Source organism: Perognathus longimembris, chromosome 6, assembly GCF_023159225.1.
Source record: "Perognathus longimembris pacificus isolate PPM17 chromosome 6, ASM2315922v1, whole genome shotgun sequence".
In the NCBI taxonomy this organism is placed as follows: Eukaryota; Metazoa; Chordata; class Mammalia; order Rodentia; family Heteromyidae; genus Perognathus; species Perognathus longimembris.
The window spans coordinates 74,253,946-74,271,278 of NC_063166.1; the positions used below are offsets into that span (position 1 = coordinate 74,253,946).

General features: G+C 46.0%; 1 protein-coding gene across 1 annotated transcript in view; it reads right to left on the reverse strand.

The window, feature by feature from the left end:
- The window catches only part of Ptprt (protein tyrosine phosphatase receptor type T), a 688,872-nt gene that overhangs the window by 55,343 nt on the left and 616,196 nt on the right, over positions 1 to 17,333 (reverse strand). The window contains exons 18-19 of the mRNA XM_048349408.1: positions 10,599 to 10,694; positions 6,814 to 6,901 (exon numbers count right to left, since the gene is read on the reverse strand). Of these exons, the coding sequence (XP_048205365.1) occupies positions 6,814 to 6,901; positions 10,599 to 10,694 (184 nt within the window). The remainder of the gene's footprint in view (positions 1 to 6,813; positions 6,902 to 10,598; positions 10,695 to 17,333) is intronic.

A 17,333-nucleotide genomic window follows, 5' to 3' on the forward strand; every position in this document is an offset into this window, starting at 1 on the left:
AAAAAACCCAGCTAATTTGGTGTTCCTTGTTTGATATTCAAGACAAGGAGAGGAGTTGACAAGAGTCATATGGAGGAGGCACAAACTCCTTGATGGTGAGGTGAGATAAAAGGGAGGGGCTTGGCTCCTGCAGGTTCACAGAGAAGATAGAGGGAGGCAAGCACTGGCTTGTGCCCTGGAGGAGGATGGTGGATGCAGGTGGAGGAGAAACAAAAATGGAACTATAAGGACTCAGAGATCCAAAGACCTCCTCTAGACAGGAACCTTCACCCCTGTTTCCCACGAATGTGCTCCTCTTTCTGGTTAAGGACTGGTGGTACATAGATAAATGTTTCACCAACAGCTCTGTGGAGGGAAAAAGGTTTTGATGTATAATTTCTGCTGATGTCTGTGGTGTAAATGCTCCCAACATGACTAGTTTCACGCTCCCAGCCTAGCATGGACCAGCTCACAGTATTCCTGATGTAGACACTGTCGGAATGCTGTGTATCACTTGCACTGCTCTACTAGCAGAAAACACTGTTTCACCGTACTGCTCAACACCTCACATGATCTGATGGTCTGGGGCCATGTCTTCTCCCATGCCCTCTTTCCTCACACACTTACTACTTCCCTTCTAGAATTTGCTGAAACACTCCATGTCCACTCTGACCACAGGGCTCTTCCAAGGACAATAATGTGCCTGGGTCCTAGACCTAGATCCTTCCTCTCCTCACCACACCTGTGGACTCAGTCTTCCCTGAGCTAAGACTCACAGCCAGGTCTCTCTTCTTGTCTTCAGCAGAAAAGAGCTAAGGGGATGCGCGTGTGGAGGCCTGCCACACTCTAACCCTGTCACCGTATTACTGCAACAGGTATTCTCTCCTTCCTGGAACTTGGACTTAACCTGACTATAACATCCAAATTATCTCTAGCTTTGCAGACTAGCGGTGAGGTTAAAAGAGATCAGGCATGAAAGTACTTGGGAGGTTGCTACAATCGACATGCACATGTCAACTCTGATTAGCTAGACCATAAGATGAGAGACCCCCAGGTGCGAGAATGCACTGTGGGAAGGGTAGAGGATGCTCCAGGTTTTCTGGAAACTGTGTGGTCACTATATCTCTTGATTTTTGCAGTAATTCTGCAAAATATATATAATGTATATATGCATGTGTATAATCACACAAACATACACATATGCATGTATATATGTATATATGTATGTATGCACACATACATACGGCCAGGCCTTTCCCACATCACTTCTCACCATCTCTTAGTCTGCAGTGCTAATCCCCTGTCCCATTGTGGTCCCATACCCTCCCCAGGGGGAGAGAGTTCAGTTTTCTCCTCTGCATAGACCTCACTCAAAACAAACCACAGCCTTCGCCTTCATCATCAGCTGTAACCCAATAAATCAGCCATTGCAAGTCACATCCACTTCAACACAGAATTGCTTCCAGGAGGCGGGGCCAGGGAGAGGAATATCATTTGGATATTTGATGTTTTTCCTCCCTGTCTTGTGGGCACTGAAGAAGGTAAAGAAAGGATATAATTTTTCAGAGAAAAGAGATTTGACTCATTACAATGAATTGTGGAGCCGGAAAACCATTTCCTAGACGTATTGGAAATGTTAATGCTATCATCTTGCATGGGTGGGTAGGGAGGAGGCAGGTAATTCTGCCGAGACTGTCTGGGTACCTCATTGAAGCTAAAGGTCTGACATTCAATCTTGATTGAATTACCATTACAGGTGGAGTGGTGGTGGTGCAGGGGGGTGGGGGCTTCGGGACAACATGCAGGTAGCCTGATATTCCATCATTCCATGCACCTTCTAGTCCTGCCAGATCTGTGCTGGCTGAATCTGGGAGGCTTCTTCTGTGGGAGCCTGTAAGGAAGTGTTCCAGCAGATGTAGCTTCAGCAGAGAAGGGCTAGAAAGTAGAAGCAGTGAGAGGGGCTAGAAGGGAAGTCCCCCAGCACATCTCCTTGAATTGCAGAGCGTGCCAGTCAAGCAATGCCCCACGGAAGGGCCTTCCTGAGGGAACAGTGAAAGGGTTTTCTGTTTCTGTTTGTAAATTTAGATTGCAGCTGCAGCAGCAGCAGCAGCAGCAGCAGAACAAGGATTTAGGTGAAAGAAGGTAATGTGGGAAGAGGTGTCAGGAAAGACTAGAAAGGAGCTGTGGAGGGAGATGGAGAAAGGGAATTAATCAACTAGGGGTGGGTCACCAGCAGTAGCCACTAAGGCCGACTCAGGCTTCATCCTGCTGAGGAGATGGGGGAGGATTCACAGGATGCGGACCTCCCATTGATGCCACCCAAAGGGAGAGGGAGCTGAGGGGGTATTTTAATCACCTACTCTTCTAGACTGTGCTGCAAGCAGACAGAGAAGGCTCAGCAGCCACAATGTGACCTCAGGTAGGGCGTTCTCCATCCTTGGTCCACCTATTTTTTTTTTTTTTTGCCTGCGCACTCAAAGAAGCTAGACTCTCACCTAGGCTTGAAAGTCTTTGACTCCCAGCTCCCATTTTTAGTCATCTAAATTCAGTCTCTTGTGCTGGGATATGACCTATGACCCCTCATAGGTGAAAAGGCAGGGTTAGAGGAATGAAGAGACTTGGCCTAAGGATGTGGACAAGGTAAATGACAGACTGAGATTAGAACTTGCATCTGTGTGACCTCAAGTCAAAGGTTCCAGTGTCTACAAATCCACTAGGCTCCTGATCCCAGTGGCTTTTCCTAGGTTGGGGGATTTCCTGCGTGTCCCCAGACACCTCTACCTTCCTCACATGGGTCTATTATCCAGAAGGCTGGCCTCTGAGGACACAATTGGAGACATTAAAGCTAGGATACATACCAGCCTGACTTGTGAGGCTGTTAAAAATACATATTACTCAGCCCTATCACCACAACTTCTGACTTAGGAGATCTAGGGTAGAGTCCAAGTAGCATTTTTAACAAGTTCCCAAGTGATATTGATATTCTGCCACTAGAGTCTACACTTTTATAACCATTAACTGGGCAGACTACTTACTCTGCCCTCTGGTTTCTGGTTGAGCTCAACCAGGAGAAAACAGAGGCGAGGAGTTGGTAGAGGGAGGAAAGCAGAGTTAAGGTACTCTTCCCTCAGCTTGGTTTGAGTCAGTCAACACAAAGGTCAAATCTCTAACCTAGTGATCTCTCACTAGGATCAGAATCCTTCTTGGCCTGAGTTAGTGTTTATCTGTATTCCTAGATCACACTTTTATAAAGCATCTCTTAGTTATTTCTCTCCAGATTACATGATTAGAAAAGCTCTCCTGTTCCCATTGGGATCCCAGTTCGTAGCCCAAGCCCACTTCCTTTCCTAGCACCATCTACTTCCTGCCAGTCCAGGAAGTGCCAGAAGGTGCACACAGGTAATGTTTTGCTATTCTCTAAGTTTCTCCTTGTAGACCTGGAGCTACCTGAACACAAAAAGCTCTTTGTTCTTATTTCCTCTGTTCACTTCCTTTCCACCCATTTCCCTTCAAACCCCACTGTCTTCATTACTAAATTTGAACTAGAATCTTGGAAGCAAAAGGTTATCTTGCCAAGGTTTCTATTTCACTGTTTCCCTTAAGGCAATGCCCTTCCTTCTTTTCCTCCCCTTTTAATCTTTTCTGCTCTCCCTGGCCTGGGCCTTTGTCCTCCACTATGGCCTCTCTTGGTATTCTGGGTTCCTTAAGATGCTAATCACACTCAGTTTTCTTCTTGTGCCAAGAATATTTCTATTTATCAAGGCTCAGCAGGCTGTGCCTTTGAGAGGAACACATACAAGGGCAGGAACACTTTCTAGTCCTCCGGGCTGTTTCTCTTTCACCTTTCTTATTGTGAGTCTAGGATTTTTTTCTTCCTTTTTATCCACCTCCCTCCGTCGGTTCCCTTTTATAGCTTGTGCTGCTTTCTGAATTCCCTGGTGATATCGACACTGTCTCCTTCCAGTACTGAGTTCAAGCCTGGGTCAGTCTTCCTGTGCTGCATTGACCCTCAGATTAGAAAGGAGATTCAAGTTAATTCGAACCCACGGAGGAGGCATTATTAGGGAGCTTGGATTCTCTCTGGATTCCACAGCCAGAGTCAGGCATGAAAGGGAAGAAGGGACACCACAGGGGAAGGGGACATGAGTCAGGGAAGAAGAGGCCACTGAGAAAGGTAGCCTATTGTTATTGGGCAAAGTGCAGCCCAGGACTCCCTGGAGCTCTGGGAAAATAAATGGAAGCTGCATTTCCGTGGCACAGCGAGGAAGCTGGGCTTGGCACTGTGAAGCACCTCTGTTGGTAGTGTCCATTCTTCAGCTCTATGCTTGGGCACAGAAAAAACATGGTAGGCTTAGAGTGGAGCTGTGAGCTGTCTGAGCCACAGGCTTTAAGGAGAAGCTCACAATCGGGGACCTTCAGCTCAGAGTCCACAGCTGAGAGCACAGCCAGCTGAAAGTGCTGTGCCTGGGGCCCCTCACCCAACCCTGCCAGCCGGCGCTGCTGTGCCGCAGGTGCTGTAGCTACAGAATGCGTGTGGGACACTCCAATGATGGATCTCTAATTTGCCTTGTGATTTTTCTTCAGCATCCTCTTGTTCTTGTGTCCTGTCTCCCACTTATCTCTCCCTCCTGAGAACTCATCATTTCCAGTGCTGGCTTCATGTAGCTGTCTTCCTTCTGCCCTCTCCAAATGTTCTCTGTCGCATTGCCCTAGCAGTAAGAGAGGCCAGCTTTTTATACGCTGCAGCCTCTTCCACCTATGGAGTTCCTACTTAATGGAAGCCAGTCACGTGCCAGATTTGGGGAAACAGAAAGGCAAGATGGCTGCCTTCTCACCAAGCAGCGGTGCCATGAAGACAGGCTGCCTGCCACCAGATAGGCATCAAAGGGTCTCAAAAGTCACAATGATGACAAGGGGCCAATTATAGACATACATGTGCTCTAGGAATGAATAATAAGGCCTTGCCCAAACTGGGAGGGTCAGGACCTCCTGTGGACCTCATGACTGGGCCAAGAGCTGAAGAATAAATAGCTCTTAGTAGGACAAAGGGAAGAGAGAAACATTTTCAGAGGGAACAGAATGTGGAAAGGCCCTGAGACATGGCTGTATGTGGAAAGCTCAAGGACTAAATAACAGTCTGTGGTTTAACTGAGGAGGCTATGCTGAGGTGCTATCAACGAAGCTGGAAAGACAGTGAAGGCCTTGCAATAAGGGCAGCCCAAGGGTGAGAGAAACTAGCCAGGTGGTGGTAGGTTGCACCTGTAATGCTGGCTACTCAGAAGACTCAGATACAAGGATCATGGTTCAAAGACAGCCTGGGCAGGAAAAGCTGTGAAACTCTTATCTCCAATTAACCACCTAAAAACTGGAAGTGGAGCTGTGGCTCAAAGTGGTAGAGCACTACAGTGTGCGGGCCCTGAGTTCAAGCCCCATGACTGACAGGGGAAGAGGTGGGGGAGGGGGGAAGAGAACTATGTGAGATGTGTTGTTGTTTTTTAATTAGGAAAATGACATCATTTGAGTCAGATTCTTAAGAGGTCTTGCTGACTTTTGATAAGGATAAGAGAGAAAATGTGGACACACTGGAAGTGGGCTGAGCAGGGTCCAGGGGAGAACTGATGATGTCCTAGGCAAGGATGAATGATGGTAGCCTTCTCATGGATCTACACATCACTCCCTCAGGCTTTGACCTGGGATCCTGGCTCATTCATTCTGGCTGTCCTTGGCTTTCAAGGAGGGAGGCACTCGTCATGTTTTCCCCATCTCTGAAAGGAAGACATCATGAATCTGATTTTATGGAGCCTCGGGATTACAGCAATTGCCTAAGGCCACACCACCCAGAATGGTCAGCATGTGTGCTCCTAATCCAATGAGGAGAATGGATAAGTGACCAGAGAGTGAGGGCACAGTGGTCACTGAATGGGAACAGATGATGATGGGGACCAGTTAGAACCAGTATCCATCTATCCTGGAACAGGACTGCATCTCCCAGCACCCAGCACAGGAAGCATTCAGAGAAAGCCCGCCCATTCTGCGCCTTAATACATGTCTGCTGACTCTCTGAATCTCTCCGACACTTCACTTGCAAGAAATCTCACTGTCTGCATGACTATCTTCCGAGAGACAAATTATAAGTGTTTTCTGATTAGTGCCACCATTCAGAGCCTATTCCTAAATCAGCACAGGAAACAGCTAAGCAAAACTTCTGCCTTTCTTCCTTTACAATCTGCCCGTATCTGATTCTTTCTTCCTCTGAGTTTTTCCTTTTTTTTTTTTTAACTTAGGCAATGTCTAGACAGATAAAACCAAACAAAACAAAAATCCGAGCTGTGCTAGAAATAATGGGTCATTGAGGATCTTTTCCCCCCACTACCTTTGACTGTATTGATCTACTCTGAGAGCAGAGACCAGGCAATGTTCCCATACATTTGGTGAGATGTCCTTGGGTCCAGATTGGCTCCCCTCGATCAGGCTTTGGGGCCCTTGTTTTCATCAGGAACACTGCTTAGCGTTTTGTCTGAAGTAACTTTGTTCTGTCTGTATGGGTGATGCTTTGAAGGCTGTACATACCAATATTTGGCAGTGACAAAAATCATATGTTATCAGCCTGTGGCAGCTTCTCTTTTCCCTTTTCCCAGAACCGAGTACCAGGCATCATGAGTATGTGAATATGGTTACTCCCTCACCACCCCTTGCTGGCACTATTGCAATCATTTGCTGACTTAAAGATGGAAACCTCCAGGATTATTTGATAACAAATTTCAGGTAAAGAGAGCTTCTTCTGCCCCTTGTTCCCAAAGTCTGGTACTTAAACTGCCCCAGAAGGATACCTACATGATATGATGTTCCCGTATCGATTCTTATTGCGGTTTTCGTCTTCCTTGGCTGTGTCCCATGAAGCTGTCTGGCCCTCTGGTAAGGCCTGAAAATTAAGGACAGAATGATTAGAGTAGCCTGAGATGAAGGTTTTACCCAGGAGTAGATGAACCAACAGAGAGAATCAGAGTCCACTGATGGGACAGTCAGTATAAAGTACTACGTTGTCATGGGTTGGGATCTGAGGAAAATGGAGTCGGGCCTTCTATGGACTTGTTAATTTACTGACTCAAACGTTGTTACTGACTACTGGGTGTCATAATCTCACAATCTTGTCCAGTAGGGAAGTCATTCATTCATTCATACATCCATGTGTTCATTCCTACTTCATTTCTACAATTGTACATTCATTTATATATCCATTTGTTTATGCCTACATCCCTACATCCATTCATTTATTCATTCATGTACTCAACAAGTATTTCATGATCTCTTAATACACACTGGGCACTAGTCTAGTTACAACGAGTATAGAGAATTGGATAAGTCCCTTTGAACATCCAACTGACTAGGAAAGGTAGCAAACAAGCAAGCAAACATACATTAGATAATCAAAAGTGCTAGAAAGAAAATAAAAGCTAGATAAAGAGCTAGTGATGGGGAGTCAGAATTCTCTCAGATTCTACAATCTGGGAGGGTTTCTGTGAGCAGGTAACATTGGGTTCATTTCTTAATGAGGTGAAGTAGTTGGTCATACTAAGTAAGACAGAAAGTGCAGAAGAAACAAGAGGGGCAAAGGTCAGATAACAACCAGAAGATCACACTCACTCATGGATGAGAGGGAGGCGGCGGGAGCTAGATAGGGAAGCATTTGGGGATGAGCCTGCCTCCCAATTACACAAGGCACTGCAGATGCCAGCTCTCAGAACAAGCATTATTCTCAGCCTCATGGGAGACCACGAGAGGGTTGTGAGCAGGGAAGTTGTCTCATATGTTACACAAAGTACTGTCTGGCTCATGCATGGGGTACAGGCTCTAGAGGAAGGCGAGGGAAGAAGCAGAGAGATCCGTTAGGAGCTTATTTTCCTTCCCTCTTTGAATATGGTCAGCTTGTGCTGCCTCAGAAGCAGACTCGGAGATAGGAGTCCAAGGACCAGTAGTTTATTTGGCAGGTAATCCCAAGGAGAATGGGGAAGTGAGACAGCTGAGGGTCCCTCAGTGAGCCATCAATGAGTAGGTTACCATTGGAGCTTTCTTGTATGGAGACAGCTCACACCTCAGAACTGTCCCTCTAGAGGAGGCGGAAGGTGCTGTATTGATGGGTGTATTCCCATCAATTCCTACCTGTCAGTGACTCAGAACAGCTCTTGGGGGATCCCAGGCTCTCTGTTCATGCACCGTAGGCAGAGTGTACATGGTCTTCTGTTTGGAGGAAGCCCTCAAGTGAACAGGTGTTGACAAGAGGGAGCCATCAGTGGGCATGGCATGGGGGGAGCAGCGGATAGAGGGCAGATAGACATTGGGTACCAGCACCTCTATGATGTGGGGAAGAGGAACTAAGGCTGACTGTTAGATCGCCATTTTGAAGAACTGACTGGAGTGAGGTATCATTTATTGAGATAAAGAAGGCTGGTGTGGGGGGGGGAGGAGAAACATGATTGGCAAAGCACAAGTTAAGCATTGTGTTTTGAGTGCCTGAAGTGCCTAGAACAGTGCCCAGTATTGAGAACTGTGAGGTTGTTTTTCGTTTGTTTGTTTGTTTTGAGGGGTTGGGGCCAGTCCTGGGGCTTGAACTCAGAACTTGGGCACTGTCCCTGAACTTTCGTGCTTCCAGCTAGCACTCTACCACTTCAACCACAGCTGACTTCCAGCACTTTGGTGCTTTGTGGAAGATAAGGGTCTCATACACTTTCCTGCCCAGGCTAGCTTCAAACCACGTCCCTCAGCTCTCAGCCTCCTGAGTCACTAGGGTTATAGGCATGAGACACCAGTGTCAGGCTTTCGAGTTGTTGTTCTTAAAAAAAAAATTCTCAAATTCACAACAATAATGGCAGCCACGTTTGAGATGTCTGGTAGATGTTCAAGCTGAGAAGCTGAGGAGGTAGTTGCATATGGAGGCCCAGAGCTTAGGAGAAGGAGGTAAAAGGAATCGCCAATCAGTTTAAGAGGCCAAATATCACAGAAGGGACAGACAGGCAAACAACTATTTGGGTTGATTTACAGGAGTATTGAGTCAAGGGATGTAGAGCCAGTCATTTCATAGAGAGGAAAGATGGAATTTGAGGTGGGTGGGAAGAGCGTTAGCAAAACCCGCAGCCACATGAGAGTCAGGCCGTGTTTCAGTCATGGTCCCTGCTCTACCTGCAGTAGAATGGGGCAGACTGTTTGGCCTACAGCCCTTGCGTTGCTTCTGAGGCTGGCCTGGGAACAGTGTCCGTCTAGGCAGCTGTCATCAGGGCAGGGAGGGGCCCTCCACCCATCTTCACAGCCAGCCTTAGCTTTGCCCATCCATTCCTCACTGCGTCCATCCCAAGCAAGGACTGAACAGCTCAGCGGCCATGCTTCATGGGCATCAGGACGACTGTGTATGGGAAGTCCTATGCTCATGCATGATGGCACCTGTCTTGCTTGCAGTCTCGTTTGTGTGTGTGTGTGTGTGTGTGTGTGTGTGTGTGTGTGTGTGTGTGTGTGCGTTTCTAAAGCAGGGTTGTTGGCAAGCATTTCCTATGACAAAGCCAGATTATGAGCATCTGTTGCCAATACCCATACTCAGTTCTATGGCTACAGAGTGAAAGGAGCCACAAACAAACAAACAAAAAAAGGAAGACATGGGTATAATAGCATTCTACTAGATCTCTATTTATAAAATTGGGTGTGTCTATAACTTGTGGGCCATGATTCTGATACATGCAGTAATTGGATAGGTAGAAATGTGCCCCCTCCCACTTTGTTCTCTCTAGCTGTCCTAGAGTCACTGGAGGCACAGGTGGCAGGTGTGTCTGGGCTTCCTCAGCTAAGCCATGTTCTCCAACTTCGCTTTCCCTAGGACTGGGATAGGGAGATGGCTTGCCAGTGATCAGTGGATCACAATTTTGTGTGTTCCACACCCTTAGGTAAGAATCCTTGGGGTGGTTGAAGGGGGGCACAAATCAGGTGTTAGACTCTGTGCACCAATCTCTGCCCTATGTCCAGGTATGAAAATGGAATTAGGACAAACTTACTCTTGCAGTGTAGGGTTGAAGCTCTCCCCTCACCCCCTGTCCTTTCCCTCCCTTCTTTTCTTGTTTCTCTTGACAAGAGTCTACCCCCTCTGAAACCATCTTGCCATTGGCTTGTCCCTACATGTAACTCTCAGATTTCAGCCTCTAACTACTTCCAGTCAGGCAGGCAGAGCTTTCTCAGGCAAGATACCAAGTCTGTTGCCACGTATCTGGGTCTAAGTGACAGCTTTGGATTATCTGCTGCTTGGCTTGATCTTTTCAAGGTAGATTTTCTAGCTGAAAGCCTCTATGATAAAAACCCAACTGTCTGTGCCTAATACAATGGCTGGACAGGAGATTCTAATTGTTTTCACACTAATTTCTTTAGAAATAACTGTGATGAGTATTGGTTATGTGCTGTGGTCTGGGTTACAGTTAAAGTCTCTTTATGACTGCATGCTGGAATTATCTGGGGAAATTTTTTAAAATTCCTAAAGTCAAAGCTTTGCCCCAGACCAAGGGTGGGACATGGGTACCCAGAGTGTTTAAACTCCCCAGGAGATCCTAATTTGCAGCTAGAGCTCTTTCAAGTAGTGAATTTACCTGGAGTAATACTTTCCCATGAGTCTCCTCTTTCGTTTCTCTTGCTCTGGTTTTGGTCCCTCCAATCCATCCTCCACTGTAATCAGAGAGCTCTTTCTAAAATGTGAACAGGCCCCAGTTACTCCCTTTGTTCTTGTCCTCAGATTAAGTCCCAAGCTTTTCAATACCATGGCCTTTATGACTTCACTCCAAATGCCCTGTTAGCCAAGCTTCTTGCCCTTATTTCTACATAGTAGCTGCAAGATGTTTGTTATTCTCTCCACTTGGAAGTTTTCATCCAGCTAAGTCCTCCTGAAAAATTCATATGGAACCTTCAAAACCCAGTCCAAGTGTCTTGTCCACTGTGAAACCTCCTCCATTTACTGTTCCTTGCTGTGTTCCCAGTTAGAGTCAGTCAGTTTCTTAGGAGAACATTTGCACATCTAACCACCTAAACTACTATCTACCAACTGGGCCATGGGCTCCTCCAGAGAATGACCCATCTGGATTGGATGAATGAACAAATGAATGAAAGAATTCATGAAACCCGTGGCTCTGTGCCTCCAAAAGGCAAAATTCCTGGGATTTTAGAGGTGCGAGTAAATCTTGTAAACCATCGAGTTGTGTTCTTATCCACAGTGGCCTTCCGGGCAGATGATCCACAGCAACCGGCACGTTCACGGATGGACAGCTCCCTGCTGCTTAGGCCTTCTGCCCCTCTTTTGAGCAGATTCTCTGTAGTTTTCCCCTTCTGCTTTACCTTGGCCCTCCTCCAGGGGGCGGAGTGGAACTCACAGAATAAGCATGGACCTCTCAGTACTACAGCAGTGCCAAAGTCCAATGATGGTCCCTCCTGTCACTCTCAGAGGCCTGAAATGGCTCTCAATAATGAGGCCACGCCCCTTGGGGCACAGGCAGACAAGCAGCTTTGCCTGGACAATCCATCATCCAATACAGTACTGGTGATGAGCCAAGGCACTTCCCCATGGGAGTGAACCTAGGCATTTCCCACAGCCCCAGGAGCCTCTATCCCCTGCAACTGGGGCTAAAAGGAGCAGGAAGGGATGGGACAGAGGGGGTGGGAGGGCTGTGATGATGGTGACAAATACAGAGAGAGGAAGCAACCCCTAATAGAGAAGGAGGTGGTAATGACCCCCTAATTGGCAGCTTTGATCACACATCTATTTCCCTTTTCCAGGGAGCTGTAGTCTAATAGGGGATAATCTCTTCAAGGAAACAATTCTGTGGGGGTAAGAGTATGAAAGGGAGACTCATCTGCATCTTCAAAGTGAGTGAGCCAGGGGCATTATTTTTACATTAGTGGCTAGTTACAGTAGATTGACCAGGGAATGGTGGCAGTCATTAGGAGCTAATCACATTCTTTTGAAACCAAAATTGCCACCTCATTATACCCCCTCCAGTATCAATCTCTGCTTTTCCTCTCCTCCTTCTTCTTTCCTTAAAGGACTATTTTTACATTCCTCTCCAAGGGTGAGAACATTCCCAACCCTTCCCTCCTGTTGTGTTCCCAAGGTGGTCATGTTTCCCCCCTATTAAAGTCCAAGAGATATATTTAAGAATGTCTTTGTCTCTAGAGAGCGGAGCCTGGTGTTCATAAAATGCTCAAAAATCATGTTTGAAAGGGTCTTTTTCAGAAAAAAAAATGTTAGCTTATGTTACAGGTCAGCAAATTGAGGTCAGAGACAGGAAATGACCTGCCCAAGAACATGCTGAAATCATCCTCCCTTTTTCCCTCCCTCCCTCCTTCTGTCCCTTCCCTCCTTCTCTCCCTTTGTCCCTCTCACAGCGGCCATCTGAGTGAGGTAAGGCTGTGTACCTGGTCCTTGAGACAACCTCAATAGACCTCATCGCATGAACAGTTCTCATCATAGAAAGGATAGCATAATATACAAATAGATTATGACTGCTTGTACTTGGAAGGCAGTGAACAGAGTCTTGGGGTAGGCAGTGACAAGGGACAGGGGGGACTACTCAACAGGATGGCTGGGATACCCAAAAGGTAAAATCTGAGAAGATTCAGCCCCTGAATCTGGGGAGGTGGTGAGACACTCAGTGCCAAGCCTCGCGATCTCCTGGTGAGCACAAAGGATTCCATGGAACAGTGGTCCAAACGAAGGCTGTCCTGAAGTCTTGAAGGAGAAGCATGAAGGCAAGGCCCTTTCACAGTCACCTCTGCACACAGATACAAATGGGAGCATTGTCTGAACAACCTCCATCCCCGCTGGTTTGAGTGCCCACTGCTCTTTGCCATTCACATTTTCTAGCTTCTCCATAGCTGTCCTCTGAGTGTGTGTCACATCCCATGGCATGCCAGCCAGAACAAAGCATGTCTTCCTTAACCCTTCTTCCTCATCACTTAGCACCTCTTTTCTCACAGCCCTTTACCTGAGATGCACACTTACGACCAGATGTATAGTTTCTTCCCTACAACCAGGGATAAAACCAACTCACTTCAGCCCCAGGTCTCTGATTGATACAGTTGAGCTGAGAACAAAATATTGAACAAATGCCATCCTTGGTAAGAGCTGGGAAGGCTCATTCCAGGTTGAGGGAACAGCAAGTACAGAAGCTAGTAGGTAGAATGTTCCAGAACTTAAAGGGAGGCTCTCTGGAGCAGAGAGACAAGAAGGCTAGAGGGAGATATATTATGTGGATTGAAGGTGTCTAAGGACACTCAAGTAAGGTCCTGCTGACCATGGTCGAGAACATGAATTTTGGTCCAAGCCATTGCAATTGCTCAGGGGATGTAGTAAGGAGAGGCAAAGCCAGTGTTAGGCTGTGATAAATGGCTAGGCGCAGTGGGATTTTGTCCTTGTTGATAAACTTCATAGACTTTAGGATAAAATGATCATTTAGCGCCTGTCTCAGACTTTTCTCCCACCCTCCCTGACTTGGAGCTGAAACCTTGGAGCCAGTGGGAGATTCAGATCAAATGACCACAGGTCACAGGCTCTTAGGCTTTCTGTTCTTGCTCAGCTTATAGGCCTAAGCAACCTGCCTCAATGTTCCCACTTGGTATTTTAATTCACTGCTCGAGCTAAAAATTATTATTGGGGCAAGGAATGTGGCTTAGTGGTAGAGTGCTTGTCTAGCATGTGCTTGTCTAGCCTGGGTTCCATTCCTTAGTGCCACATAATACAAAAGTAAATAAAACTATTAAGAAAATAAAAATAATTATTGATGCCCCTAGCTGGTTCCTTCTTCTCCCTGTTGGATTGGGCCTACCGAAGCCAAGAGGGTACTTTCTGAAGATTCCATCCCACTTTGGACATTTTTTCCTTGAACTATTTTTTTTGTGTGTGTGTGTTCAAGAATGTCCCCAATAGTGAGATGACAGGATGCAAATCTTCCACGAACGGCTCACCTCCAATGCAAGGCTGCGGGTGTGCCTGTCCAATTCACTTACCTGTCTAGCAGGTACTATCCTAGCAGGCCTGTCAGCTGTGATCCCTCCCTTCACTCCCCTTGGCTTAACTGTATCCATGGAGATAATTGGATGTGCTATGCCCTGGGGTGCAGCAAAACTGGGCCCAGGGATTGCTGATCTGGCAGTTCTTGACTGATGCTTCAGGGCACAGTCAAGAGTCTGCCTCCTCCACCATCAATCCAGCCCACTAGGATTTCCCCTTAGTCTTGTCCACCACTGTGCTCTGAGCAAGGATGATTTCAGCGTCTTCAGCAAGGAAGCACCATTTTACCTGGGACTGTCATCCAGTTGGTTGTTTTTGGTTTTTTCGTCAAGAAATATTTCTTGTGCACAAACGAGGCATGTGAATCCAGGAAAAGTCAGGCTTTGCAAAGTCAAGCAGACTGCAGTGCTTGATTGTTTTTTGTTTTGTTTTGTTTTTTGGCCTCAAACCATTTTGCCACTCTAAGTGTTGATGAATTTTTCTGGAAACCAAGACGATAATACACTTTTTAGAGGAGGGATTTAATGAGACAGGGGAAGCATGGGGAATGTTCTTGATTGTTTCCTTGCGTATGCTGATTGGTGTTCACATGATTCTGCATATTTATTAAAAGTCATAGCATGTAATACTTCCCCACAAAAGAAAAAGTATCTAAATATCTTTAAAATGCAAAACAAAACAAATACAACCAAGAATTTTGTGATAATCTGAGATAATGCCCACAACACTGGACACCATTCCTGGATTGCACATAGCAAGATGTTCTGACTCCTCCATCCTAATTCTTCCCAAAGACCTGATATTGGGTCCACATGATCAACTCCCCAAATACCCCATGCCCCAATTTAACCAGGAACTCCCAATTGATTATCACAAGAACAAAGATGGAGGGAAACTCAACAACACCCATGCTGGCTTCTTGGACTAAGGGAGCAATTCCTGCCTGGTTTTTTACGTTTAAAACCAAGATTATTCTGGGAAGCCAGGAGAAGCCGAATAATTTGCAGATAAGACTTAGAAATTCAGATGTGAGAAAGTGTTTGGTGATCAGTTGGAAGTCTAGGGTCTGGTTGCATTGGATTCAAGGTTTAACTTAAACCCACATGTACTGAATTCCTTGGACAGCCTGGTAGATGATAGCGGTTACCATGGACAGTTTACTGGCTATGAATGATACAATCACACCACATCTAAGAAAGTACCACGCACATGAAAGACACCACGGACTTCTGTAAGTGTTAAGAACATGTTTTAGTGTGACAGTTCAGTGTCTTGAGAAAGACAGGCCTATTGCTATTTCACTCCAAGGCATTGTGTGAGTTAGTGGTGGCCTTAGCCAAGGTGAAAGCTTTCAACAGTTGCCACATTCTGTGCTGAAAAGTACATGCCTTGGGGTTTATAAATATATCCAGGGAAGACAGAAGAGGATGACTAATGAGTCGACTAAGAGTGACATCAAGAGGACAAATATTATTGTGTAGCATGTCCCTAAATAAGTGGTAATTTATTGAGTTCTGTGCTGAAGCTAAGGAGACAATCAGATCACAGCAAGATGGTATTTGTTTATGACAGGAACTGGGAGCAAGGCAGAATAGTTAAGTGTTTATCTCCATGGAGAGTCACAAAATCTGTTTTAGAAGAACCAGTGAAGGCCAGGTTTGGTGACACATGCCTGAAATCCTAGAGCCTGGGAGGCTGAGGCAGGAGGATCATGAGACTGAGGCTAACCTGGGTTACATAGTGAGTTTCCTATAGAAACCAAATCTTGTCTCTTGATTAAAGGTTTTTCTATAGTGCCACCCAGAACCACTTACTGAATTGGAAGGGGTCTTGTATTAAATGAAATATGCTGTTGCCTGTGTTACTCATGATATTATAAGCAGAACTCTTATAATAGGATAAGAAGAAAGATCCAAGTTCATGGTGTCTCCTCCCTGAGCCCTTTCCTAAGTCTGAAATCTCATGAGTTACTGATGTCTTTTGTCCACTGGTCTGTTTTCTTATTTTAATCCAGAGCAGCTGAAGTGAAATGAGGAGGCAGAGCCCAGGTCTCCCATTTTGGTTCATATGAGTTCCTAGAGTTGAAGAACTAAGAATGGGGAAAGTCATGGTTTATCCATTCACGATTTGGTAATCTGCCCCCAATTCCTCATGCTTCTGTCTGAGACCACTCCCACCTGCCAAATTTGGACCAGGTACCCATTGGGGTCCCCTGCAGTGGGTGTTCTGTGACTATTGCTATCTGAGGAAAAATGACATGGTAGGCGAGACAGGTACACTCAGCCTCTGCTCAGGTAGCTCAGGGCAGAGAAGGGAGAGCACAGGCAATGACTTGAAGTTTCCAACTCCATGGTGATGCCCCACTAGGAATCTGCCTGCCTGCCCCCCACTACCCACAGATGACTAAGCAAGATGGCAGCAGGGGCCTCTCCCTCACCAGCCATGCACATGATACATCTGCCTAGAGCTGGAAAATGAACAAATGTTTGCTCTTCATTAGGCTGCATCATATTCTCCACAGCTGTTCCTTGTTGCCTTAAATAGTCTTAATGGAGCTGTAATAAGCAGACACCTTCTGGTCACCCTACTGGGCCCATTCCATTCATTACAGTGACAGGCTATGTGGACCAGGATGGGATGAGCAAGTGTGCCTCCTTTCTCCTCTCTCTCACCAGGTCACTCCCCTCCTGTTCTCCTTCATCTTCCCCGAACCTGCTGTTCCTCTGATCGTGGTGGTTGAGGTACATGGCAGCATACAGACAATACTAGTCTTTAGTTGGTGGAGGTATGCATCTTTGTTGGTAACTAGGGAAGATGGAATCATTTGGGCTTTGGAAGTAGGATGGTGGGGGTGAGGGAAGATTGTGTAGTTCAAAATCACAGCCAGGCTCTTTTTATATTTTGTCTCAGATAAAAGATTTACCATATAAAAATGATAATTTCCCAAGCCTCATGATTTACTAAACTTTTGTCTTGTACTTAATAAATGTTCTTCTATGTAAATCTTTTTTTTTTCAAAAAGACTTTAAAAAAAACTGGCATCAATAAACTGTCCAGGGGATTACATTTAATTGAATGGGCATGTTCCACCATCAAGCTCAGATGTGAGAGACAGCAAGTAGAACACACTGGCAAGGTGGCAGGTCGGTGGGCAGGCAAGAAACCCATGGAGAAGCCCCACTTTTCCCTTAGACCAGTGGCTCTCAATTTTAAAGTACACTGTCATCAACTAGAGAGGTTAGAGAATATGGATACCAGGTCCCTTCTTTAGTAGTTTTTCTTTTTATTGGTCTGAAAGACAGTCCAATGTTTTAGAAAACTTCCT